Source organism: Notamacropus eugenii, chromosome 5, assembly GCF_028372415.1.
Source record: "Notamacropus eugenii isolate mMacEug1 chromosome 5, mMacEug1.pri_v2, whole genome shotgun sequence".
Taxonomy (NCBI): domain Eukaryota; kingdom Metazoa; phylum Chordata; class Mammalia; order Diprotodontia; family Macropodidae; genus Notamacropus; species Notamacropus eugenii.
Window position 1 is genome coordinate 339,064,221 of NC_092876.1, and position 27,284 is coordinate 339,091,504.

The following is a 27,284-nucleotide window of genomic DNA, read 5'->3' on the forward strand; positions in this document are numbered from 1 at the left end:
ATGAGGAATCAGACATGAGTGAAACGACTGAGCAACAGTAAGTCAATAGAGAGGCTGCCATTCTATATCATTGGGGAGAATTTTTACTCCACAGAAGTTCCTTATGTGGATGAAATCACATATCTAGAGAAAATAAATCAACATTAACAAAAATATCCCTCTAGGTTACCATAACTCACTCTACAAAGTTCCTCTGTAATACAATTCTAAAATAACATTATTCATGGAAACAAGGTTAGCTCCAAGCTGTACCAGTAGAGTTAAACACAGATAGATACGCACACACACACACACACACACATACACACACACTTGATTACTGTTCATCCTATTCCTCTCCCTTTTCATTAACAAGTTTACAAGTGAGGCAATTTTTTTATGACAATAAGTTGAGAGAGAGGAGAGAGGAGAGAGAGAGAGAGAGAGAGAGAGAGAGAGAGAGAGAGAGAGAGAGAGAGAGAAAGAGAGAGAGAGAGAGATTTAGGCATAAGTATTTAAACTTAGTCCCATTGATCAATACTGACTTCTTAATTAGCTCTCTTGGCCTATATGTCAACAGCTTCTAGATCAATACTTCTTGCTTCACCAACTCCCATCAAATACCAACCCCTTCTGTATAACTGGCATAAGCCTGTCACCTAACTAAAGAACTCTATTCTGACAGGGAAAATTAATTCCTGGGCTGGGATGTAGTAGTGCTTACTCCCAAGCCATTACAAACGGTAGTGACTTTTACTGCAGACTGTTGTGAGTTTCCTGAACAGCTATAAACATGGCTCACTAAGCCACATTTCTTACATCTCTATTTTATTTCTTCTCTGTTTAGTTTTCAATAAATTTCCTTAAGAATTTTGGGGAAAAAATCACAATCCTATTTTTTTTTTTGACTCTTCTGGACTACTCTAAAGGATCTGCCACCATTGACAATCTCACGTTTTGGCCATGATCTCTTTCTCTGGCTTCTGCCAGACTAGAACTTTTCTAGTTCTCCTAGTTCTCTGACTGTTCTTTCTTTAGTTTACTTCTCTCCTACCACTAACAATGTGTGAAGTGGGTTAGAGATCACAGGATCATAGATGTAGTTTTGGAGGGGAACTTAGGGGCCATCTAGTAAAGGCAGGGAGATCTATAATAATCTATAATAATTAGTAGCTAACATCCATCCCTCTTGCTTCATTCAAGTCGCTACCCCTCTTGTCCGGGTCCTCAGAACTTCTTACTTAGATTATGAGGATAGCTTCCCAATTGGTGGCAGGTAGGTGATACAGTGGATATAGCAAATTGGAATCGGGAAGACCTGAAGTCCAAATCTGACTCAGACACTTAGCTATATGACCCTGAGTGTGTCATTTAATCTTTGCCCCTGTAAATCAAAGATAACAACAGCACCTATCTCCCAGGGTTGTGGGGAGCATAAAAGAAGAAAAAGTATGTAAAATTCTCTGGAAACTTTGAAGTGTTGTATCAATGTCAGCTACTAATTATTATAGGTCTCCCTGACTTTACTCTCTCCTTCTCCAAAGTAATCTTCTTCATGTTCATTCTGATCATATCACTCCCCTGATCAAATGCCCCCAGGGTTATCTGCTGCCTGGGAGCATTTGTACCCCATTCTACCCAACCACCCCTCCTCAGCCTGGCCTCATTCTACCTTTCTAGCCTCATTTCTCAAGATTTGTCTTCATTTGAAAAGCAGAGAGGTGCTCTGGAAAAAAAAAATTAGCGTATTAGGAGTGAAAAGACCTGCATTCTATTCCTGCCTAAGCCCCATGATTATTCTCTGAATCTTAATCTCAACACGTATAAAATGGGGATATTAATATTTTCACTACCTATTTCAGCATTGTTTCAAGGAAAGTCTTAGATGGTGAAGCATCATTCAAGTGTGAGCAATTATTATTCACGCACTCTATGTGTTTGGTCTTCTGTCATGCTCTGTCCTTCTCCTTATAGTCCCATGGGTGATTCCCTTTACTTCCAACTGAAATCCCTTTCCCTTTAAGGTCTTCCAGGGGCCAACTCCTCCATAATGGCTTTGATACTTACTACCTGGGTCACTCCGGGTAAGTTACTTCAGACTCCTCATCTATAAAATAAGAAGGTTCATGCTAGATACTTTTTAAGGTTCCTTCTGTTTCTAAATTCTTTCATCCTTTAATTTTCCTTAAAGTGATGTCTTCCTCTTAAAATTTTCTTATAACTCTTTGTCTCGACCCCTCCTTTGCTCTGCTTACATTCTAGTTTTTAATCATGTATGTGTACACCTATATTTATATATAATACACTCAAATGCCCATAGATATAGTTTATATATACCTATGTGTATCATGTGTATATATGTGTACACACACATAGAGTTTGTTCATTGTTGAGTTAAGTTATATCCAACTCTACATGACCCCATTTGGGGTTTTCTTGGCAAAGACACTGGAATGGTTTGCCATTTCCTTCTCCAGCTCATTTTATAGAGGATGAACTGAGGCAAGCAGTGTTAAGTGACTTGCCCAGGGTCACACAGTCAGTAAGTGTCTCAGGCTGGATTTGAACTCTCAAGGATTAGTCTTCTTGATTCCAAGTTCAGTGTTCTATCCACTGAGCCACATAGCTGAATATATGTGTATGTCTATATGGGTGTGTGCATATGTATTTATAGTGGGAGGAGTTCTGATTACACTAGAAACTCTTTGAGGCCAGGCCTAGACCTACCTTATTTTTGTATTCCCAGAGCTTTGCACATAGGAGATATTTAATAAATGCTTTTTGAGGAGCATTGACAGCCACCCTCAATTTTTTCCTTCTAGGTATATCCAGGGAAGTTGAGCATCATTTTAGACAAGGAAGGAGAAAAAGAAAATCCTTATTTTCTTCTTCTGCTCCCAAAGTGATGAGGGTGGTGGGGCAGGATGACAGAAGGCATTCTCTTGCTCCCTGAGAGGACTGACTTCTCTTTAACCTCCAGTCTATGGGATGGAGAATTGGGTTGTTTGTTAATTAGTTCCAGACAACTCTTGATTAGCCATGTGCAGATTATGTATTTCCTCTGGATGACAAATTGGTTCCTGGGCCATCCCTTTCCCCATCACCTGGTGGATGTGTGTTCCAAGGGGACAAACTCATTTCAATATTGACTAGAAAAAGAATGTAATTAGAAAGGTAAATCTGCTGTTGTTGCTATAACAACACCACACACTTCCAACTGTGAGAGTCTATGAAAGTCAGAGGGAAATGACTTTTATATTATCTGCTATTTTAGGATTCACTGTTCCCCTCCACTGATGTAAATAATTGCAAGTCAACTAAAGAATAGTAACACAAGTAATCTCTTAGAGACCCCTCTGACATACCCAACATGTCCAGATCTTGCCAAGACAATAGCCTTCTTGACAAAATTCCTGCTGAGATCAAGAAGAATTTTTGTTTGGAACTGTATTTTGGTTGTGATGAAACCTCTTTCTGTAGGAGCAACAGGCCAGGATTGATGTCAGAATTAAGATGTTAAATCATTATCAAGAGACCCCTGGACCTACATGAAGAAAAACTGGATTCAAACCCTGGCTCTGCCATATAGGAGGACAAGGTAGTTTATAACACAATGCTTTGGTTTCCTCATCTGAAAAACAAGAATCTTGCCAGCTGTCCCAAAGTTTTGTTCAGAGAATTAGATAAAGTCATAGGCAGCACTGACTCTGCAGTCAGAGGCTCCAGATTCAAATCCCACTTCAGATATATACTATCTGTGTGACCTTGGCATAACAGTAAGCAAAGTGCAATTTTTGTTTTTCTTTTTGGAGTCCAACCTCAGGTTAAATTGTGAGCATCTGAAGGCTCAATCGCCTTTGAACCCTGCTTGCTCACAGCTGTGCTGAGTTATATAGATTTCATACCTACTGACTCTGAACCAATCAGGAGCCAAGTCTTTGTTACATATACTGGGAAGTTGGTACTTTACTTTGGGGGTTTGCTTATGAGAAAGCTCTTGTGATTACCCGGTTGAGGTTCTAAGTAGTCATATGTTTAGACCTCCCTGCTTGCTCAGATGTAAAGGCTTTGTTGATCCAGGGGTGTATGTAAAGCAGATAACAATATTGCTTTGATTCAGGCAGTAGAGTACTGTCTGTTGGCCTTTATTTCTCTACTTATATTTTCTCTTTGTGGAATGTAATTAAAAAAAGACTATTGATCCCTTAAATGACTATCTTTCCTAGTAAAGCAGATATAAGAACCCATGCTAGCAGTCATCCTGGGTATGTCAGTGTGGTTGACTTTACTCTTAGGCAAGCCACACAACTCCCCCTTCCTCTGGCCCCAGTTAGCTCCTCTGCAAAAATGGCGGTGTTGGATTATATGATCACTGAGGTTCCTTCTAGCTCTACATCTATGATCACAGGTGAAAAATCTTTTTTGGAAATTTAAAAGTGCTACATTAATGCAAAGTGTTAGTACCATTATTATCATTGCTATGAATTTTCAGAATTAAAATGGATTTGTTGCTGCTATCAGATTACTCAGATATCCAGTATGTCCCAAAGTGGAGTAAATGGAGACCTTGATTCTGTATCCTCTAAGTCTTCAAGGTTTAGAGGGAAGTTAACAAGAGTCCGCAAGCAAAGGTTTTGCCTCCAAGAAGATCTATCATCTTCATTCACACAGCTAAGAAGCATCTGAGGCTAGATTTGAACTCGGGAGATGAGTCTTCCTGACTCTAGGCCCAGCATTCTGTGCACCTAGCTGGACCAGGAATTTATCATCACCTTATCTGAACTAGATAATTTTCTTTTATATAACCTTCTAATTATTATAATATGCTGCATTAACTTTGAAATTGCATATGCTTTTTCTTCTTACAAATAAATCCTAAAACTAGGCTCTTGTGATTCACTGTGTGGAGACGGGGGATAGAAGGAAAAAAAAAGAAAGAAGGAGCTAGGAAAAAGCAGGAAGCTAGGTGGCTCAGTGGATAGAGTGTTGGGCCTGGAGTCAAGAAGACCTGAGTTTAAATGTGACCTCAGATACTTACTAACTGTGTGACCCTGAGCTCAAGGGACTTAAGGAAAAGTTTATTAAAGTGATTCTAGGAAGTGGGATTGGTGCTCCAGGAAGCTGCCCAAGGGTTGGTGAGGACTAAGGCCCACCAAGGCTGTAGCTTTATGTCTATCACAAAGAATAGGTCTAGAGGTCACAGGAGATAATCTAAGAACTTTGAGTCAGAGGAGCACACAATCATAGACTGAGTGCTGAGAGAGACCACAGAGGCCACCAAGTCCAACCCCATCATTTTATAGATTAGGTAATTGGGGCCTAGTGACCTTAAAGGGTTTGTCCAGGGTGACTCAGGGAGTAAGCAGCAGAGTCAGGATTTTCGTATAGTATAGGTCCTTTGACCTCAGATCCAGCACTCTTTCCTCTGGGGCTTACTGTTTCTCTTAGGATTCTTCAGCCTGAGGTCTAGTGAGAGACACACCAAATTGTGGTGACATCTATCTCAGCAGTCTTGAAGTATGTTGTTGTTCAGTTGTTTCAGTTGTGACTGACTCTTTGTGACTTCATTTGGGGCTTTCTTGGCAAAGATACTGGAGTGATTTGCCATTTCCCTCTCTATCCCATTTTACAGATGGAACATCTGAGGCAAACAGGGTTGAGTCATTCAGGGTCACACATCCTGACTTGAACTCAGGAAGGTGAGAGTCCATTTGGGAGTTACAAAGAAAAATAGAATCTATCCTTTTCTTCCTTTTACCATGCACTCTATTTACACCAGATCATGTCGTTTGTGAATTGTCTGATCTATCTGCATTCTGCCTCTGTTTCTAGTGAGCCGTCAGCATATCTTGCCTAGAACTAGGGCTTTACATCATTTGCTGGTTGTTTCCAGACCATGATGCCTCTACTCTAACCATCTTTCTCAACCCCTCACTCCAATTCTGACTCTGAACCCAGGTCTGGATTCTAGTAAGATACATGGCCCTTCCCCACTCTCTAGCTTCCCTTCATGTGTTGTGTTCTCTGTTATAAGAAGCTCCTTGAGGGTAGAGACTATCTTGCTTGCTCATTTGTATATCCCTCCTGCTTGGCACATGGTCTGATATATAATAAATGCTCAATGAGTGCTTTATTGTTCATTCATTCATGACTGGAGACAATCAAACTATTTTAGCCTGGGAGGGGAGTGGAGGAGATGGTAGAATGTTCCCTTGGTCTGGATGTAGTCTGGGTTTCAGTCTTTGACAAGTAACTGCTTGTCTAAGGTATTACACAGGGAATGTGCTTCAAGTTAAATTAGATAACCTCTGAGTTCCTTTTTGACCCCGGGATTCTGTGGATCTACTTGGAATTAAACAGAAAATAGTTATTCAAACCAGAACTGCTCTGTTTCAGCTCTATGTGTCATATGTCCTGGAAATGAGCAAAGTATTCACCACAGACGTGTGTGGGTTTGGACTAAAAGCTCCATGGGTGAGAACAGGAAAGGACAATTTGTGCCCATTACTAAAGAAGACTCTCCCTGGCAAAAGAGCATTCTGAAAATAGGGGAGTAAAGCAGAAGTAATTAAACTGGAAAAAGCAATGTCCTCCCACTCAGATGTAGGAACTGAATAGAAAAAGGGCAATTTTAGACACATGGGCTGTTACATGAGACCCAAGAAAAGCAGAGATGCAGAGGGAGATTATTACCTAACTCAATGAAGCCAAGCAAAATGAGAGAGGTGGACATGTCTGCCATAGATAGCTTCAAAACAAGCAGGTTTAATCAAATAGTCTCTGGGTTTCCTTCCAGTTCTAAATTCTACAATCTCTATGGAATAGACAATAAAGGTTGGAATTAGTTTGAGGTGATTCCTGAACAGGAAACTCCCTCTAGCAGTTCAGATTATCACCTTTGCTTCTAGTCTTAGAGATTTGTCATGATATGATTTTAGTAAAAGGGTATCTGGAGGTAAGATTATAGCCAGGAATGCTTCAATATTTCCTATTTTCCTATTTGAGGGGAAAACAGTGACAAAAGAACTTGAATGCCACTTTATTTCTCTCATGTTGTACTAATCTATCTATTTTCCTAAGTATGAGAGAATCTCATTTATTCCATGAATACCCCTCTCCCCCTGAGCTTTATCCTAGGATATCTCTTATACCCACTTTCCCTTCCAAAGGCCACCAAGTTTTCTCTCACCCATCATTCATACAATGAGAATCTGTTTCTTCCAGGAATACTTCCTTGACTATTTCATGAAGTTTTCCCTGATATCTCTTGGTTGGAAATGACTTAGCCTTCTTCTTGTCCCTTATAGCACTTACTTTGTAGCTTTTCTATGAATTTACCATATCCCAATTGGTTTTATAAGTAGCTTCCCCTATCATGGCTTTCTTCTAGGCTTTAAGTTGCTGGACAGCTAGGTGGTGCAGCAGATAGAAGGCTATCAGGAAGACTCATCTCCCTGAGTTCAAATCTGGCCTCAGACACTTGCTAGCTGCATGACCTTGAGCAAGTCACTTCACTCTATTTGCTTCAGTTTCCTCCAGTTTCCTCATCTGCAAAATGAGTTGGAGAAGGAAATGGCAAATGGCAAACCACTCCACTATCTTTGCCAAGAAGACCCCAGATGGGGCCAAGAAGAGTTGGACATGACTCAGCAACAAGCTCTAAGCTCCTTGAAGGTGGAGGCCATGACTGACTCTGGTTAAGGAGTTAGCTGCCCCTCAGGTCAAAGACATGTGCTGCTATTCCAGACCATTATGTGACCCTGGGCAAGTGACTTCATCTCTCTGAGCCTCGGAATTCTCCTGTGTAAAACTAGGGTTTAGATAACTTTAGATGATCTAAAACTAGATCATCTCTAAGGTCCTCTCTAGATCCTGGATCATATGTATCATCGTCGCATTTCTCTGTGACTTAAATAGTGCCTTGCACACACGAACCAAATCCCTCTTTTCTGCAGACTTCCGCAGAGTGTCTCAGAAGTTTTAGGTCTTAATAGCTTAAGTAAGCTATTTAAAAAGGTTATTAAATCTTAAAACTACATTATGAATTTTGGGACCTCCTAAGTTGAATCATCTTTATTGATGATCAGGAATTGGCCCCTAACTCTTTAGTCTTACATTATAATCAGTCACTCACTATTTGTCTGAGACAGTGTTGATGTAGTGACAATCAGGGAGGGAATTAAGGCCCCAGGGCAGCAGATAGACCCAGATCTTCCACTAAGGAATGGGATCTAGGGATCCAAGATTCAGAGCTGGAAGGGATATTAGATATTTATCTAGTCTAACTCCCTCATTTTAGAGATGAGGAAACTGAGGCCCAGAGAACTGAAGTCACTTACCCGAGGTTACACAGGGAATAAGTGTCAAAGTCAAAACCTGAACCCAGCTGGGGTCTTTGATTGATTTTGACCATAAGCATGACACACATGCTTTAGCATTTTTTAGCTTTCTTCTCAACAACTCTGTAAGGCCAGTAGCAGAAGCATTATTAACCCATTTTACAGATGGAGAAACAGGTTCAGGGTTGTAAAGAAGTCATTTGCTTGGGATTGTGAAAAATAAGTGTTAGCATCAAGAGTTATACTCAAGTCATCTGGTTTTCTCTTTATAACACACACTCTCTGGGCCTCAAATTCTTTATCCGCAAAAGGTTGATGTTGGATCAGACGACTAAATCCCAGTGCACATGTAAGAGTGTTTGAAACTCTAAGGCCTCTATTCAGTTCCTAGTGCTGTCCTTGGTGCTCATCTTGCCTTCTTGTCCCTACTTCAGTTTCCTGGCCTCACAAATCAAGCAGTTTTTGTTGAGTCCCTTCAGTCTTGTCCAACTCTTCATGAGCCCATTTGAGGTTTCCTTGGCAAGATACTGGAGTGGTCTGACATTTCTTTCTCCAGCTCATTTTACAAATGAGGAAACTGAGGCAAGACTGTGACTTGCCCAGGGTCACACAGTTAGTTAAGTGTCTGAGGCCAGATAAGTCTTCTTGACTCCAGGCTCCCCTAGCTGCTCAATCAAGTTATGGGTCTCTACATCAACAAATCTGAAAAGAGCCCTGAGAAGAATCGTTTTCGATGCACATAGCAAGTTATGAAAAAAATCTGCTCTGCAATTTGTGGTAATCTGCTCTTAAAAGCAATTTAGGGATGTGAACAAAGCAAATTTCCACCCTCCCTGTCCTCCACCCTCAATTGTCTAGTTCAGCAGGAATTCAGGAGCAGAGAGATGCCAGGGCCAGGCTGACCTGTTTGACCTCAGCCTGGAGGTGCCGGAGTTGCAGGCATTGCTCCAAACGTTTGTGGGTCTGGTCTGCGTTAAGCTCCAATTCATGTTGCTTTTCGTGCAGAAACTCCAGGAGCTCTTGTACTTGGGCTGCGAGATCAATGTCCTTCTCGCAGATTAACTCGATGCCTGATTAAAAAAACAAAACAAACAATTAAAAATTTAAAATCCAGAACTACCTTAGAGATCACACATAGGTTGTACTGTCAATCTGGGCTTTGCTTACTCATCTGTAACATGAGGGGGTAGGAATAAGAGGCCTTGAAGGTCCCTTCTTGCTTGACATCTATGATTCTTTGAACAATCCTTCAGTTCTAAGAGGGTCTGACTCCTGCCTCTTCAAAGAATCATACACAGAGGTAAAATCTGCAAGGGACCTAAGAGATCATCTCATCTGGCCTTTCCACTTTATGCAGGATGAAACTGAGACCCAGAGAGAGAAGCCATTTGCCTAAAGATACAGAGCTGGGTACTTTCCATCAACATTTAGGGTTCAGGCTTCTGCCACTGATCTCTTTCCCTCATAGGTGACCATGGTATACTATTGTTTTAAGATAACCAAATCAAAGCTACTTGGAGAGGTGTGTGTGTGTGTGTGTGTGTGTGTGTGTGTGTGTGTGTGGAGATGGGGGTGGCAACATTCTACCTCTTCCCACAGCAAACAACCAAACCCTGTCATAGGTGAAGGGCATTTCAAAAAGTGTTTCCATCTCAAGTGTTCTTTCTTACATGAGGCCTTTCTTGGTATAGTGGAAAATACAGTGCCAGTGGAATTAGGGGATCTGGATTCAAATCCAGCCTCTAAAGTTTATTAATTATATGACCTTGGACACATTTCTTGGCTTTAGTTTCTTCATCTGTAATTAAGACTAAAGAGACTTCTGAGGTCACTTTCAGCTCAATATCTATGATCTTCAGGTGACTGAGCACCCTTCTCAATCACTTTGTCTTTCTTAATATGCATTTTGTGTTTGCTTGTCTGTATACGACTTGTTTTCTGTCTCCTTTTTTGCTCCTTAAAAGCAAAGCCTCTCCATTTTGTGCCTGTACTGGTCCCAGAACCAGTTACAGATCGGCAATTAATAAAATGCTTGCTGACTGGCTGATTGATAAATTGCTGGTCGCTTTCCTATTGCAAACTAAGAGATAATCATATTGGGTATTTCATAACCTGGTTCTCAATCCAGCTCTGTCTGACTTTGGGCAAGTCACTTTACCTTTTCGCCCCTCACTCTACTCATCTACAAAATGGACTGGATTGTATCTAAAGTTCCTTCAGACTCAGAAGACTTTTATTTTATTTTTCTAGAAAATATAATACAACGGGTAATTTACATGGCAAGCAGGTCATTCACTTTGGGTCAGTATAGCCAATGTGATTCTATTCAGAATATCTGCCAAGGATGTTTAAAATAATAACAATACCACCACCAAGAAATACCCTTTATCCAGAAAAGATGTTTATTGGAGGTGATGTTGTTATCCATTTGTTTCGGTCATATCCAACTCTTCATGATCCTATTTGGGTTTTCTTGACAAAGATACTGAAGTAGTTTATCATTTCCTTCTCCAGCTCATTTTACAGATAAGGAAACTAAGGCAAACAAAGTTAGGTGATTTGCCCAGGGTCACATAACTAGTAAGCTAGATCAAATTTGAAGTCAGGGTAGAAATAATTAGAGAGAGGGAAAAGGCAGGGGTGGGTGGGCACAGTTTAGAATTCCTGAACAAACTAATAAGAACCAGTCAGTTTGGGTTCACTGAGAAAGCACCTCTTAAAGTGACATCATAGTGCAGCATAAGAAACAGGAACTAAATCAGGTCAATTTTCTAGTCTTAGATCTTCCACCAATTAATTGTGAGACCTTGGGAAGCCATTTAATCATGCTAAGCCTCCATTTCTTCACCTATAAAAGGAAGGGGTTGAACTTGATAACCTCCCTAAGATGCCTTAAAAGCTCTAATGTTCCATTCCATTTCAAACATGCTTGTTCAAGAACAATGGAGAAAAATGCTCAATAAAAGTATCCCCATAAAAACTGGGAAAACGAGAGTCCATAAAATATCTTTACAACCTCATTACACCCATGACCTCCTCTTCTAAGACCACAAATGCAGGGGATACCTCCTGCTTGTCAGAGACACAGCCGCAGAGTGGCTTGAGGATTAGATGTGGTCAGGAAGACCTAGGTGTGAGGGTTAGATGTAGTCGGGAAGACCTAGGTGTGATTCCTGACTCTGATACTTACTAGTTTGTGACCAGTGACCCCTCTCTGTCTCAGTGTTCTCTCCTGAAAAATGGTCATAATAACTGGGCTCAAGTCATTCCTCTGATACAGATTGGCTGTGTAAACCCGGGTAAGACACTAAATCTCTCATTGCCCCCAGGCAGCCATCTAAGGCTTTGTTGTAGAACTCTAATATAGACTCTGTTATAGAAACTGAGTTGTTTCAGCTGTGTTTAACTCTCTGTGACCTCATTTGGAGCTTTGTTGGCAGAGATACTGGAGTGTTTGGTCATTTCCTTCTCTAACTCATTGGACAGATGAGGAAACTAAGGCAAACAAGAGTCACACAATTTGTAAGTATCTGAAGTTAGATTTGAACTCAGGTCCTTCTGACTCCAGGGCTGGTGTTCTATCCACTGTGTCACCTAGCTACTATCTGTATTGTGGAGAAAGAGCTCTTCAATCAGTATCCTCTATGCTAATGAAATTACAGGTATGGATTCCTCCCTCTTCCCTATGCTGCCTTATAAAGTTGTTGTGAGGCTCAAATACTATAAAATATGTTAAAGTGTTTTCTAATTTTAAAGGACAGGGACTGGACTATGATTTCATTGGTATAGGGAAGTCCTGAGTGAGGAGCTTCCCTTCACCAATGCAGGTTGGCACTTTCTCTGTTACTCATTGTTTTAGAGAGTTGTCGGAGCACTGGGAGATTAAGAGTCTTGCCCAAGATCACAAGATCAGTAAGTGTCAGAATAAGGATTTGAACCCAGACCTTCTCAGCTCAAAAGTCAGCTCTTTATCCATTATACCACATTGCCTCTCTTTCTAATTTTAAATGATCTTAAAAGAATTTCTGCTATTTTTTTTAAAGGAAAACCACAATGCCAAAGTTTTACCCACACAAAGAACAAATTTGCTCACCATTTATTCACATTCCTAAGAGCCAAATGATAACAAATGTTAACTGATGACTCTTGAGACTAAATAAACAAGTAGCCAACCTTGACTTGGTACCTTGGGTCACTGTGCTGACAGAAGCTGTTTCTCTGCCCTGTCCACACGCTCTTCTCATTGTAGACTGACTTTCATGCACTCTATCTCTGTCTTCTATGTCCCCAGATATTTGTGTATACCTCCTCCATTAGAATGTGAGCTCATTGAGATCATGGGCAGTTTTTAGCTTTCTTTGTATTTAGCCAAGTTGACACAGCATCACGCCTAGCACATACTAAGCACTTAATAATGGTTGCTAGTTTACTGATCAGCACAGGTGCCTGTGATTGCCAGCAGGGTCCAGGCCCTTCCTGCTAGGAATGATAACATACACCATGTTGCTCTAGATCCTAAGACAACAAGCCAAGCTCAATTGCTGAGTTTTTTGTTTGCTGCCAACACGTTGCCTCTGGTCTCCTGGTACTTTGTCCTTCCCTTTGGAAGGCAGCTTGGTACAGTGGAAAGGGAATCTTAGCTCTACTACTTACAACCTCAGTGACTGTAGGCAAGTTACTTAATCTCTTTGGGTTTTCCTTTCTCCTCTGTACAATGAAAGGGTTGGATTTGGTGGTCTTTGTGGCCCCTTTCATCTCCCAGTTGGTGCAATGGATAGAACACTGGGCCTGCAGTCAGGAAAACCTAAAATAAAATCTGGCCTCAGACACTTAGGCCCTGTGTAACTTTGTGTAAATCACTTAATGTCTGTTTGCCTCAGTTTCCTCAACCATAAAATGGGGAATAATAATAGCACATAGCTCTCAGGGTTAATGTGAGGACCAAATAAGATAATATTTGTAAAGGGATTCACCCAGTGCCTAACACAGAGCAGGTATTATGTTATGATTACTGGTGTTTTTATCCTATGGTCCCTAGCTCTTATGAATCTTGACAGCTGCCCTTGCCCCAACCACTGGTATTCGTGTTTTCCTGGTCCCTGCCCATCTACTTTCTGCCACTTGTTTCTCTTGGTATTGGCAGCGAGTGTGGGGGCAGAGGCATAGCTCTGGGGTAACCCACAGGGGATGAGCTCTGGAAACTCCAATCCCCTACCCTCTGGGCAAGGAAAGAGAATTCATTTAGGGAGGGGTGATAACCAAATCACAGGGGTGCAAGGTTGTCAAAGACTGACATTCCTCTGTGAGATTTATGGTTCTGTTGGGGAGTAAATAATCCAGGGGTTCTGAGAGGCCTGCCATATCTCAGTGGCAGTGGTCTGCTGTTCCTTCATGTTGGTCTCTGTGTTTATTCTATGTGCTCCTGACTTTTAGAGAGAGGCAGCTAGGAGGAATTCATTCAGGAGGTCTTCGTGAGGGGGCCTTAATGGAGGCTCCTCTAAGATACACAAAGGTGTCCTGAGCAATGATATGCCTCTGAGAGTCAGGTTCTGCCCAAAGCTTTTCCCTGACTAAGCCTGGTCCCCACTCCTGTGAAAAGGGCCCCCTAGCAGCAGGCAGCCAGAAAATAGTATCTTATTCAGAGAACCTAGGTTCAAATCCTGCCTTAGATACTTATCTTCAGCACCCTGGACATTTCCAGGCCTAGGTTTCCTCATCTATAATAAGAGAGGTTGGATCTGATGACCTCTATGATTCCTTCTAGCTCTGAATCTCTGATTCTGTGATACTGAGCTCTTTCTGAGTGTTACTATTCCTAAAGGACCTGAATCTGGCTTGCCTATCAGTCTCTGACCCATGGATTTGCTCTGATTTTCTCCATCTAGGTTCACCTGATTCTAAACTCTTAACTCCTTTCTGACAACAAGTATCTGAGCCAAGCCCTGGGTCCCAGCCCACTCCACTGTTTATGGAAACTCCTTATCTTATAAACTACGACCCACAGTCTCTTTTGGTCCCAGACAATAAACAGAGTCAAGCAGAAATGGAATTATGGTCCTGACTCAGTTTTATCAATGAGCAGCCAATGGTGGACCTCTAATAATGTTTAAACCATGTTCCCAAAGATGACAAAAGTCTCCCCTCCAGAGTATAGAACTTCATCTTCTTCCTATATAAAATGGGAGGTTGGACCCAATGATTTCTAAAGTCTCTCCCAGTACTACACCTTGTGATTGTAAGTTTATAGCTTTTCATATAACCATAAATGCTCCAATAATAGTTGACACTCATATAATCCTTTAAGTTCTAGGAAGTGCTTTCACATCATCTCATTTTAGTCTTACTATAACCCTGTTGAGTAAGAAATATAGATACGACTAGCTCCATTTTAAAAATGAGGAAATTGAAGCTCAGGGAGAGGAGAGGAGGATGAGTGGGGAGGGGGGGAGGAAGAAACAGATTTGTTCAAGGTTACATAGTGAGTAGAGGAGGCAGGGTTTGAAGCCAAACCTTCTTGACTCCACATTGAGCCCTCACTCCACTATCCCAAATTGTCCCTTTAAACTTCTGCCTCTCGGCAGAGCACCAGGATGGGGAAGGGGGTGGTTAGGCAGGTTAGGCATGGCTGTGCCGGAGTCAGCTGGATCCAGTTCTGGAGCTACTTGTTGAACTTTCAGTGCGTTCATTGACATCCAGAAATTGACAAATGCTACAAACAGGGATTGGCTTATTCTTTTGTTAGTTGTCTAAACCAGATGTGTCAAACGCACCAAACTCCCCAGCGCAGAAGAAAAAGATTAAAATGTAAGTGGGAAATATTAAAAAAAATAAAACTACAATAAAACAGAGATAATACAGCCCACAGGGATGCTTATGTGCAGTTGAATGTCTCCATTTCTACTTAAGTTTGACACCATCGGTCTTGACTTTTAAAAAATGATGGAAAAATGTTAATAATGCCAATTAAACTTAAAAGTGTATTATGCACACATTACTTTTTTTCTTTGGAGTGCTGGTTGTTAAAATATTTATCAGCTAACCAGCTCACCAGACTCCTCCCCCACCTCCACTTTCCAATGAAAACCAATTCAAATACCACCTTTTAGGGTGGGAGGCTAGCTCATTAATGTTATAAAAATCCTTATTAGCTTGAGTTTTATTCTCTGGTATTGTCCTCAAATTCTGGGGATATGTACTCTGTCCAGGGATTCTGTAATCCTAACTCTAGGCACTCTCTTTCTTAGACTGAGAGAGTAAAAACATGATAGTGCATGCTAACAGTGAAAGGGACTTCATTCCTAATGGCAGAAGAAATGTATCTTTCCAAGTGCTCCTTTCAAAGACAGAGGATTTGTTTCCCTCTTTGGCTTCATATAGTTATGGTTTCAATATGTTCTAATGTTCTAAGAGTTTTATGTTTCCAAATATCAGCCCCTTTTATATCTACGTGAGGCAGAGAAGATGTATATTATATATAATATGTATATAGATACATATATTTGTGTCTATAGACACATAAATATGTTATATATAAATTTGGAAGTATATTACATACACACACATATATGTGTATATATATATATGATGGGAGTGAGTTATATATATCCATACATACACAAATATAGAGATATATAGGTGTGTGTGTGTGATAGAGGTGTGTGTATATATATATGTTATATATATACACACATGCACATATACATACACATGTATATATATACACACACATATACATACACATGTGTATATATGTGTGTTTATATGTACTTATAAATATTTATTATTTACATATACACCTCTCTGTGTTTATATGTGTAAAGATCTATACCTCTATAATACATATATTTCAAATATTTTTATATGTAGATACAGATATGCATATATATGTATATACATATAGATATAAAAGGGGCTGATATGTGGAAATGTAGAGCTATTTATATTATACACACACACACACACACACACATATAAACCTGTGTGTAGGTGTGCATGTGTGTTTGTGTAGATACTCGTACATATTCTTTGGGTTTCCAGCTTCTTCTACTTGCTTTTTTCAATGACCAAAGGGGCAAAGCAGATAACTTCATGCGTGAGATGGAGGAGGAATATAAAAGGGAGATGGAAATCTCCTGTCTTTTTAGCTCTCAGGGCACTGGCGTGACCCTCTGACCCCCATGTTGATTATCTGGAAATGTAATTGATGCACCATATGTGGAAGCTGGAGATTTTTCTCCACTGCCAAACACCAAGTTGATTTATTCCACTTGGTTTCCATTGCCTCTCTGTCTCTGATGTTTAGTATGCTAGGCTAGGACAATATGTCTTTTTAGGTGAAGCTGTGGTTCGCCCCCATCACACATAACATGCAAATAGATTTTCCAAGTGTGAGAACTCATCAGCAGGGACCAGGCACCTGCTTATGATGTGATCCTAATACAAGCTCTCCCTCTGACTTTTCTGCCTCATCTCATTTCATCTTGATTCCAGTCAGACCTGCATCTGGGAAGAGATGGGCTAGGCGGAGGCCTCTTCATACATTTCAGTGCCTTTCATAAAAAGAATAACATTGTGGATTGACGGCAGTAGACATGATGACTCTCTCTAGTCTCATCCTTAACAAATGGGAAATTTGGGGGATTTCCCCTCACCCTATCACTGCTCCAAAAACCTATTTATCCTCTAATTGTATTCTCCAGCTAAACACTGCCGAGTGGAGAGCATCTATCAATTTCCAACATATGAATAGTCTGCACCCATGTTGACACTTCTGTTCTGCCCTTAAGGAGATGGGGACAAGGGGAGGGAAAGAAATTAATGTGTATTGAGCATCCACTATGTGCCAGGCACTAGGTTAAGCACTTTACCAATGGTATTTCATTGGATCCTCATAACATCCCTGGGAAGTAGGTGCTGTTATTATCCCTGTTTTACAGGTAGGGAAACTGAGGCAAAAAGAGGTTAATTGACTTGCCCAGTGTCACACAGCTAGTAAATGTCTAAGGCTGAGATTTGAAGTCTTTCTGATTCCAGGCTCAGTGCTAAATCTACTACACAGTCTAACAGCAGGGAACAAATTAGCTGTTTCACCTTGGATGTGTAACTTCTTTGGGCCTCAGTTTTACCATCGATAAAATGCAGCAGTTGGTCTTAATTTTTATTGTCATTTTGAGACCTGGGTTTCTGTTTTCAACTTAATGAACATGTAAACAACTTGCTTGTTTGTGGATCATTAGCTAATGGACTAAAATTTAGCATTCTTTTTCCCTTTTAGACTAGAGCTATGATTTTCATTATTTTAGCACACTCTTGGTGCAGAAACTATCTTTGTTCATGCACAATTGAAACTGATGTGCAAGTCATAGCCTTAGAGATTTGCTTGTAGCATTGAAAAGTTAAGTGACTTCCCCAGGATCCAACAGCCAGCACGTATCAGAGGCAGGATGTGAACCTAGCTATGATGCTTCAATAGGCAAACTATACAGATAACTATTATTATCTAATGGGGTAGCAAGATGGTACAGTGGATAGAGTTCTGGGCTTGAAAATAAGAAGACTCATCTTCATGAGTTCAAATCCAGCCTCAGATATGTACTAAGTGGGTGACCAAGAAATCTACAAACTGGGGTCATGAAGAGTCAGACACAACTGAACAACAAGAACAGAAATCTAGCTACTATGTAAATATTAGATGTAATAACTATATATCACTAATAATTATGTAATTAGATATGTAATTCATATGTAAATATTAAATATAGCTATCTAGTATGTAAGTAGTTATCTAAATATGTAAATAGCTAATCTTAGGGGTGTTTTTGGAGCAGGGGAAAGAGCATTGACTCTGAACGCAGAGGAATTGAATTTCAAGTTCCCTCATGCTTAATACCTCTAAGATTTCTGGCAAGTCACTTAATCTCTCTGTGCCTAGGTTTTCTAATCTGGGAAAGGAGGAGATCTGACTAAATGGCCCCTGAGGTCCCTTCCAGATGTAGATCTATGTACGTAGTTTTGTTTTAATCCATATCTATTCTAATGCATTTGATTTAATTTAATTAAATAAACATCTATTAAGCATCTGCAATTTACTAAGCAGAATGCTGACTATAGGGGATGCGGTATGACATAGTCCCTGCCCTAAAGAGTTTATAGCCTACAAAGGGGATAAGATCAATTCACAGATAAATAGAATATAATATAGAATACAAGAAGTACATGGAGAAGGGAAGCTAAGCAACCAAGCATTTATTAAGTGCCTACTATGTTCCAGGCACTGTGATAAGAGTGTTACAAATATGATCTCCTTTCATCATACAGAATTCCAATTTCTGGAATTGAAGTTTGAGTTGGGCTTTAAAAGATGGGAAATATTTCAGTGAGTAAAGAGTCAGTTTAGACTCTTGGATGGGATACCAGACTTGAACTCAGGAAGACCCGGGTTCAAATTCTATCTCTGACACTCCCTATGTACTTTTGGTCAAGTTTATGGGCCTCCAGAAATATTGGAAAGGTAGGTTAGAGTTTGAATGTGGATGTTCTAGAATAGTGGGGAAAAGAGCATAGATTTTCTTTTGTAGGTAATAGGGAGTCAGTCATTAAACATTTTTGAGCCTCTGAAATGTAAATTAGGAATATTATATTATCTACTGCGATCCACCAGTATCTATCTTTATAATTATTTCTAAATAAGCTGTAAAAATCCCAAAGCTTCTGACCACAAAGGTACTGACTTCTGTCAAGACATATCCCAAGAGAGAAGTGGAAGGGCTCAGAAGAATCAGTCAAGAACGTACTTGCTTCTGAAGTCATGACAACATCAATGCTCAAAACCTTCACTGGTGTGTGCGCTCAAGACCTCAGGCAACATACAGCCTAGCATGTCACACAAAACTTCCTCAGGAACACGCAATACAGGAAAATGAAAACCCAGAGGAACAGACATCCAAGAAAGAGGTGTCTTTCCTCTTCCTCCCTGACTCAGGCCACCACAAAAAAAGTCACATTGGGTTCTCTTGTTCTCCTTTCTGTCATAGCCACTACATAAGGGCCAGCTCAGGAACACTATTCCAGAGGTCTGGGTTTTCTCTGTTGTTGCCTGTAGCATGGGAGAAAAAGTAATGCTTCCCCCACTAGGGCTACTGGCTGCTTCTCACCCCCTCCTCTAAATTTCTCATATTCTCTATTTTTGGTAGCAAAAATCTGGGAAATAGTTTTAGGGTAAACATGTTTGGAAGAATAACAGTCTCTTTCCAACTAGAGTATTTAATTCTGTGGGGATGTGGTCCAAATTTTGAATTGCTATGGTTATAGAACAATAGCCCACTAGAAATGCTAGATCCTATCTCATCAGTAATATCAAGTGGCACACATAAAAGGTGTCCACTGAAGGGATTTATGGAATGTGTCTATTTCACGCAAATGGAATGAGAAATTCTTCTGTGGGGCAAGAAGGCATGCATGTGCTGAAGGACTCAGGAACAACTGGTAATGCTTAAGTTCCTGGGAAGTTGGAGATTGAGAAAGAGGGCAAATGGAGAGCATGAGTCCCAGCTACTTTGTCCATTGGCTTAAGGCCAAAAGACCCAAAGCGTTTTGGACATACACAAGCTCATGAGCACACACACACACACACACACACACACACACACACACACATGTTTCAGGATTCTCTAAGCAATGGCTGAATTTCTATAATATTCTTCTATTCACATCACAAGCTCTCAGATATTTTGACAGGTGGGACTTTGTAACTAGGTTAATTAGTTAATTATATTAAAATTAGTTGACAGAAATTCTGAAATCCGGCCAAATTCCAAGCAGAATTTCAATGGCTCACCTCCATTTTTTATCAGAAAAGAGAAAAAATGTAAAAAGACAAATGTCAGATTTATTGTCTGTTTATAGTAGGGATTTGGCTTCTAAAAATAATGATTTGTCAACTGTTGATCAAAGAAAATATTCCTTTAAAGTGGAATCAACCAAATTAGAAGCATTTTGTGTTGAGATTTGGACTGAAACGAGCAAGCAACTGGTTCCTTCTATGTAATAAGAATTACATTGGGGCAAATGAAATACGCTTTGGACTATAACACATCTTTTTCAAGATATAGAGCTATTGTTTATAGCAAATTGGAAAAGAAAAGGTGAACAAGTTGTTTAGCTTTTCAGACCTCACTTTCCTTTTTTACAACAGGAGAGAATACACAAGCTACCTAAGTTCCTATCTGCCTCTAAATCCTGTGATCTTATGATCTGAGGTTAATGTTGGAACAACGAACTGCACATAAAAGGGTCATTTTATGGAAGACAGGCAGTTTGCAGCTGGCTTCCCAGTAGGAACATCAATACCACCCTCTTGAAGAAAAGAAAGGTAATATATCAAGAGATAATACCCCCAAAAGGATGAGGTAGTCTTCTTTCTTCCTATTAACATACATTTAACATGGATATGTCTTAATTAATGAAATGTTAATAATAGAAGGGACCTCAGAGCTATAGTCTCATCCTTTCATCCTATAGAAGAGGAAAATGGGGCCCAGAGAGAAAGAGTCACTTATCCAAGCTCACACAGGTAGCTAAGTCAGGGTGAGGAATAGAAGGCTGTCCTCCCACATCCCAGACATTAGTCCTTTCCATTGTGCCTCTAAAAAAAGTCAACACACAATTGTCTGAAGTCTTGACTATGGAAAAGCCACTTATCCAATTCACATACTGTTCTTCTACTTTGACTTTCACTCCAAAGGTTAATGGCTGAGTTGGGTAACGTTTCTACCTTAATCAAGACTATGTGGAAGTATATTTGAAGACATTGGTTCTAAGACATGCAATATAGCAATTTGTAACATTAAAACACACCTGTTGAAAATCTAAAATACATGTTTTTAATCAAGGTGGAAGCCTATACCGAAGTAAATAATTAACACTGGTGATACTGAAGTCTAAAATTAAATAAAATCCACTAGTAGGCAAATTGTTCTCAACATTAGCTTGAATTTTAGTTTTAATCAAAACATGATTGTGATTTTTTTTTAACATGGGGTGGGTATAAACAATGCATCCAAAAAGTCTGACTGCAGTTTTAAGTTGGTTTTGTGATTAATGATCACAGTAAGATTAGCTCTGATATTTTCTCAGGTGAAGAAAAACCAAGAATCCTTGACAACAAGAGGTTAAAACAAGCATAGAAAAGGAAAGAATCCAAATACTGGTGGGAGGAGGGAGGAAGGAGGCAGGGGAGAACAACTGAAATTATTTCAGAATTAGAAAGCTTCCAAGACTTCAAGTTGGCTATTTTAAAACATTGCACTGGAGGACTAGGAAAATGTGTACCATGTATCATAAAACATATTTCAAAACATAACAAAAAATAACCAAAGGATTGTCCAAATCAGGCAAGCTGGGAAACTCAGAAAATGTAGCAGGTCAGATGCTGCCTAAAAATTAGGGGTCTCAGAGGATAAGTAAATCCTCCCCTGAAAGATTCCAAAACCATGAAGTTTAGTAATAGGAGGACAATGGATTTGTTAAAGAAATCCTACTCTATTAGAAGTAAGGGTTAGCTTAAGAGAAGCATATATAGGATGATTAACAAGGGAAATTGCTTTAGATAACCAAGTTAAACGGACTTAAGCAGCTGGGAAGTCATTGTATTTCTCCTGGCTTGTCTTAGCCTCAATATCTCCCTAAGCCAATCTATGCAGAATAATGGTGCTCCACTAATCTTTATAACTTGGTGCTTTCCTGTAGTTTTAGAGTTAAAAGAGATCTTAGAATAGGTCTTTTTTTTTTTTTTAAAGGGACTTCAAATCCAGCCTCAGACACTTATTAGCTGTATGACCCTGGGCAAGTCACTGAACCCCAATTGCCTCCAAAAAAAAATAAATAAAAGTGAGAGCCTTCCTTCCTCCCTTCCTTCCTCCCTTCCTTCCTCCCTTCCTTCCTCCCTTCCTTCCTCCCTCCCTCCCTCCCTCCCTTCCTTCCTGGTATTAAACTGACTACTAAACTGAAGGTCTACAGAGCCCTTGTGCTAAACTGATTGTTGTATGCCTGTGAAACATGGACAGTCTACCAGCTATGCCAGGAAACTGAATCTCTTCCATTTGAGCTGTCTTAAGAAGATACTGAAGCACTCGCTTGAGCTGAACTGCCAAGTATTAAACTATACAGAGAGCACAGCTCTGATGAGCTGGCCATGTTGTTCGAAAAGACTATTTTATGGAGAACTCGCATGAAGCAGGCGACCTCATGGTTGTCAGAAGAAGCGATACAAGGACACTCTCAAGGTCTCTCTCAAGAACTTCGGATTTGACTGTATGGCATGGGAGGCACTGGCACAGGACTGCTCAGCATGGCGTGCCCACATCAGAAAAAGTGCTGTGCTCTATGAGCAAAGCAAATTGGGACAGCACAAAGGAAATGTAGGATATGCACATTTGGAGTATCCACCCCAAACATTCATGTGGACTATCTGTGCCCAATCTGTGGTAGAGCATTCCGAGCTCATATTGGTCTGATCAGCCACAGTTGAACTCACTGAAACTTCACTTTATCATAGTGATATCAATTTGATCCTCTTCCTTCTGCCTCTCCCTTCTTTCCTTTTCTTCCTCCCCCCTTTCCTCTGCCTGGTTCAGTTTCCTCATCTATAAAATGGGAATAATAGCATTTACCTCCCAAGATCATTCTGAGGATCAAATGAGATAATATTTGTAAAGCGCTTTGCAAACCTTAAAACTCTCTATAAAAGCTAGCTCTTTCTATCTAGGTGTCTATGTATTTGTCTGTCTATCTTTTTTAATTAATAAAGGTGGATGGAAGTATAAGGGAAGAAAACAAAAGAAAGAAAAAGTCTCTGAGGAATCATTTAAAAATACAGAGAATAAGGGCAACTAGGTAGCGCAGTGAATAGAGAACAAGCCCTGGAGTTAGGAGGACCCGACTTCAAATTTGCCCTCAGACATTTGGCACTTACCAGCTGTGTGACCCTGGACAAGTCACTTAACCCCAACTGCCTTATCAAAAAAAAAAATTACAGAGAAGAGAATATAAAAAAGACCATAAAGAAGGCTAGACAAGTGGCACAGTTCTGAAAGCTATAGGTTGATCTTACCAGATACTTCAAAAGAAAAGCAGTCTGTACAAGACAGGGACCTGCACAGTCAGGTATAATCCTCTTTTTCTGTTCCATTAGATACATATAGGCAAATCACATTTCTTTTGGGTGTTTGTTATGTTCAGAATAAAAACTAAAATTGAATGTTTTTTTTTAAAAAGTGTAAGGTAGTCCTGGTATTCAGTTTTTAATTGTAGGGAATGTTATTCCTTCTTAATGAAATCTTACCTGAAACTAGAGAAGGACACTTGGGTCCTCCTACTGCCAGGCATTCCCACTTAACTATCATGGTAATCAGAGGAGGTGTTGGCAGCACTGACAGAGGAGGGAAGTGAGGGGCCAGTTGTGCTGGGGGTGGTCTAGGGTCCACCTCATATGGGGTCACTATCCACAGTGCTGAAGGGGTCTCGAGTAGAAAAAGTTTAAGAAGCCCTCACTTCTGCCAATATCATACCTGTTCCAGTTTAGGTTTATTTGTTGAAGGATTTCTTCTGTTTTTAGCTTTGGTACTGCTCATATCTGTACCAGCGTGTCAGCTTCAGCCCTCTGAGAGTAGGATCTATGTCTATGCCACTCACTCTGCACCCTCTGCCCCCCACCCAAAAATCCCCTCCCTCATGGCTGTTGCTGTTATTTTGGAGGACAAAGTGGAGTTTGCATGGTCTACACCTGGGGTTTCATCCATATGAGGAATTGCTGCTATCGATGACAATGCAGATCAGTTCACCTGAGAAAGGTAGTACCATGGATAGAACACTGAGTCTGAAATCAAGAAGACTCGTGTTCAAATCCAGCCTCAGACATTTACTAGCTATGTGATCCTCTGATTGCCTAGGAGGCAGCAAGGTGGTTCAATGGCTAGAGTTCTTGCCCTGGAGTCAGGAAGACCTGAGTTCAAATAAAGCCGCAGATACTTACTAGCTGTGTGACTCTGGGCAAGTCACTTGACCTCTATCTGCCTCAGTTTCCCCAGTTGTAAAATAGAGATAATAATAGTACCTATCTCCTAGGATAGGATTCTTGTGAGGATCATATGAAATATCTATAGTTCCTGGAATATAGAAGTTGATCAATAAATGCTAGTTTCCTTCTTTCCTTCCTTCATAGGTAACATAGAGTCTTAGAACTGCTTGAGGACACAGAGAAGTTGTGACTCACCCATTTAATTAGTATGTGTCAGAAGGAGGGCTTCCTGAATCTGAGGCACTGTACCATACTGCCTCCTACCACCCAGCCTAGCACCCAGGACTGAGTGCCCATAGCTACCATTTGTATGGCATACTGTGGTTTATGAGATGCAATCCTCACAACAACCTCAAGGGGTATCTAGTGCATGTATTCTCATTGGACTACTTTCTTTTGTTCACACACAACACTCCATTCCTCATCTCCATGCCTTTGCATTGGCTGTTCCCCAATGCCTGGAGCAGTCTCCCTCCTTCTGCGTCTTAGAATTCTTGACTTCCTTTAAGACTCTATTCAAATACCCCCTTCTACATGAAGCCTTTCCCAGTCAACCCAGCAGCTAGAATTCCTTCCCTCCAAGGTTACCTTCCATCTGCCATGCATGCACCTATTTATTTACATGTTGTTTCCCCCATTAAAATGGAAACTCCCTGAGGGTAGGGACTATTGGTTGCATTTTTTGTATCTCTGGCATTCTGCACTTTTAGAGGGGTGAATTGTACTTGTTTGAGATCTCAGAGCCAGGACATGGCAGAGTCAGAATTCAGCCTTAGGTCTTCTGATTTGGACTCTGGCTCCTATAATATGACCCATCTGGATATATAAGCAAAGGTCAGCTCTGATGACCAAGATGGTACTGCAGGGTCATGACTTCCAGACAAGGGCTAGAAAAGAACTCTAAACTTTCCCCCTCCCTCTCCCCCCCCACCCCGATCTGATATGTGTTAACTGTCCTCTTTCTAGGACAAGGGACAAGGGAAGAAATCACTAGAAAGGGAAGCTAGGTTTCCTGGGAACAGTTTCTATTTTCCTCTAATGAACCTCATCTCTCTGCCAGCTGGAGCAGCTCACTAGGGTGGGAGGAGATGAACAGAAAGTCTCAGCCCGGAGAAAAGCACAGGCCAATCAAGCCGTTCCCAACAATCCTTGAAAAAGGAACAAAATCAGAAGTGGGTAGGCAGCCCATATGCCTGGGGCTGGGCCCACCACTTAGCCCTTCCAGGTACAAGCAGTCCTCAGCTGTCACCAGATCCCAATATTCTTCCCCTTCCCATGGATAATTAATTGTCTTTGAGCTCTTTCTTCTGTAGGAAAAAGGTCTTCCTCCTCAAGGTGATGCCAGAACCCTGGGACAGAATGATGGAGGAGGAGAGTTGAGGATTCCTCTTCTTGACTTACAGCATTCACTCTGGAAGGGGAGATGGTGAGTGGTCTCCTATCCTGGTTCCCTGGGACCATTTTCCCACCTCTGCTTTTCTTTCCCTATGTCCTGGACATCTGTTGCTTTCTGTTCTGGCTGAATTTCAACAAAACACAGACATCATGAAGAATCGATAGAGAGCCAAACAGTGGGGACAGGTGGTCTTCTATCCTGTACATTCCTTCCCTGCTCAGAAATAACCAATGACTTCCTGGGGCCGATCAGATAGTGAAATGGTAAAAAGTCAAAAGGTCTATATTCATCCCTGAGCTCTGTTACTGAATATTTTTCATTGAATATTTTACTGAATATTTACAATTTTCAAAACATAAAATCATAGGATAATAGACTAAAAAAGAACTTTTCAGATACCTTTGTCCAGCTTACTTATTTGCCTGGGGAGGAAACTGAGCTCCAGATAAGTGAAGTGATTTGTCTGAGGTCACACACAGAGTCAATGTCAGTACTGGGATTTGAACTCCTGTCTTCTAACTCCACAAAGCCAGCATACTTTCTACTCTGTCATGCTGTTGGACTAGAATTAGGGTGGGGCTAGTGGGGGAACCTGTGGCCTGGAGGCCACATGGGGCCTTTTAGGTCCTTGGGTACAGCCTTTTGGCTGAGTCTAAGTTTTACAGAACAAATCCTTTTAATAAGGAGATTAGTTTTGTGAAATTTGGATTCAGTCAAAGGGCCATACTTGAGGATCTAGAAGGCCCCATGTGGCCTCAAGGAGACAGGTTCCCTATCCCTGATCATCTCTAAGGTCTCTTTCATCTCTAAAGTCTTTGATCCTGTCACTTAATCTCTTTCAGCCTCAATTTTCTCATCTGTAAAATGAGAATAATGACAGCCAGGATTGTTGTGAAGATGAAATGAAATAATATGTGCAGTGCCATGTATAAATGTTAGTTATTATTTTTGTTATTATTATCCTATGAACTCCTTTGCCTAGCATTCAAGGCCTGCTGCGATCAGATACTATCCTATCTTTCTAGTTTTTGCCTGGTCTTCCCTCTATGTACCAAGCAGTTCTCAAACTTTTTTAAAATTTCATGGCCCCTTTATGGAACAGAGGCAGGAATTCTAAAAAAAATTATTTTTGACCCAGGAATACCACTTCTAGGTCTGAATCCCAAAGAAAGCAAAGAAAAAGAAAAGGACCTACATGTACAAAAATATTTCTAGCAGCTCTTTTGGTGGTGGCAAAGAATTGGAAATGGAGGGGATGCCCATCAATGGGGAATGGCTGAGTATATGAGTGTGATGGAATTGCTGTTCAGTTGTTTTTTCAGTTGTACCTGACTCTTTGTGGCCCCGATTGGGGTTTTTCTTGGCAAGGACAATTGGAGTGGTTTGCCATTTCCTTCTTCAGTCATTTTACAGATGAGAAACTGAGGCAAACATGGTTAACTGATAGCCACTGCTCATCACTACAGTGCCTTCCTCCCTAGAAGTAGTCCCAGTA

The 27,284-nt window shown here is 40.6% G+C and overlaps 1 protein-coding gene across 6 annotated transcripts in view; it reads right to left on the reverse strand.

The window, feature by feature from the left end:
- Positions 1-27,284, reverse strand: part of KALRN (kalirin RhoGEF kinase) — a 963,226-nt gene that overhangs the window by 361,552 nt on the left and 574,390 nt on the right. For all 6 annotated transcript variants that reach the window (XM_072616710.1, XM_072616706.1, XM_072616705.1 and 3 more), the window contains exon 15: positions 9,222-9,388. In XM_072616710.1, coding sequence (XP_072472811.1) covers positions 9,222-9,388 — 167 coding nt within the window. The remainder of the gene's footprint in view (positions 1-9,221; positions 9,389-27,284) is intronic.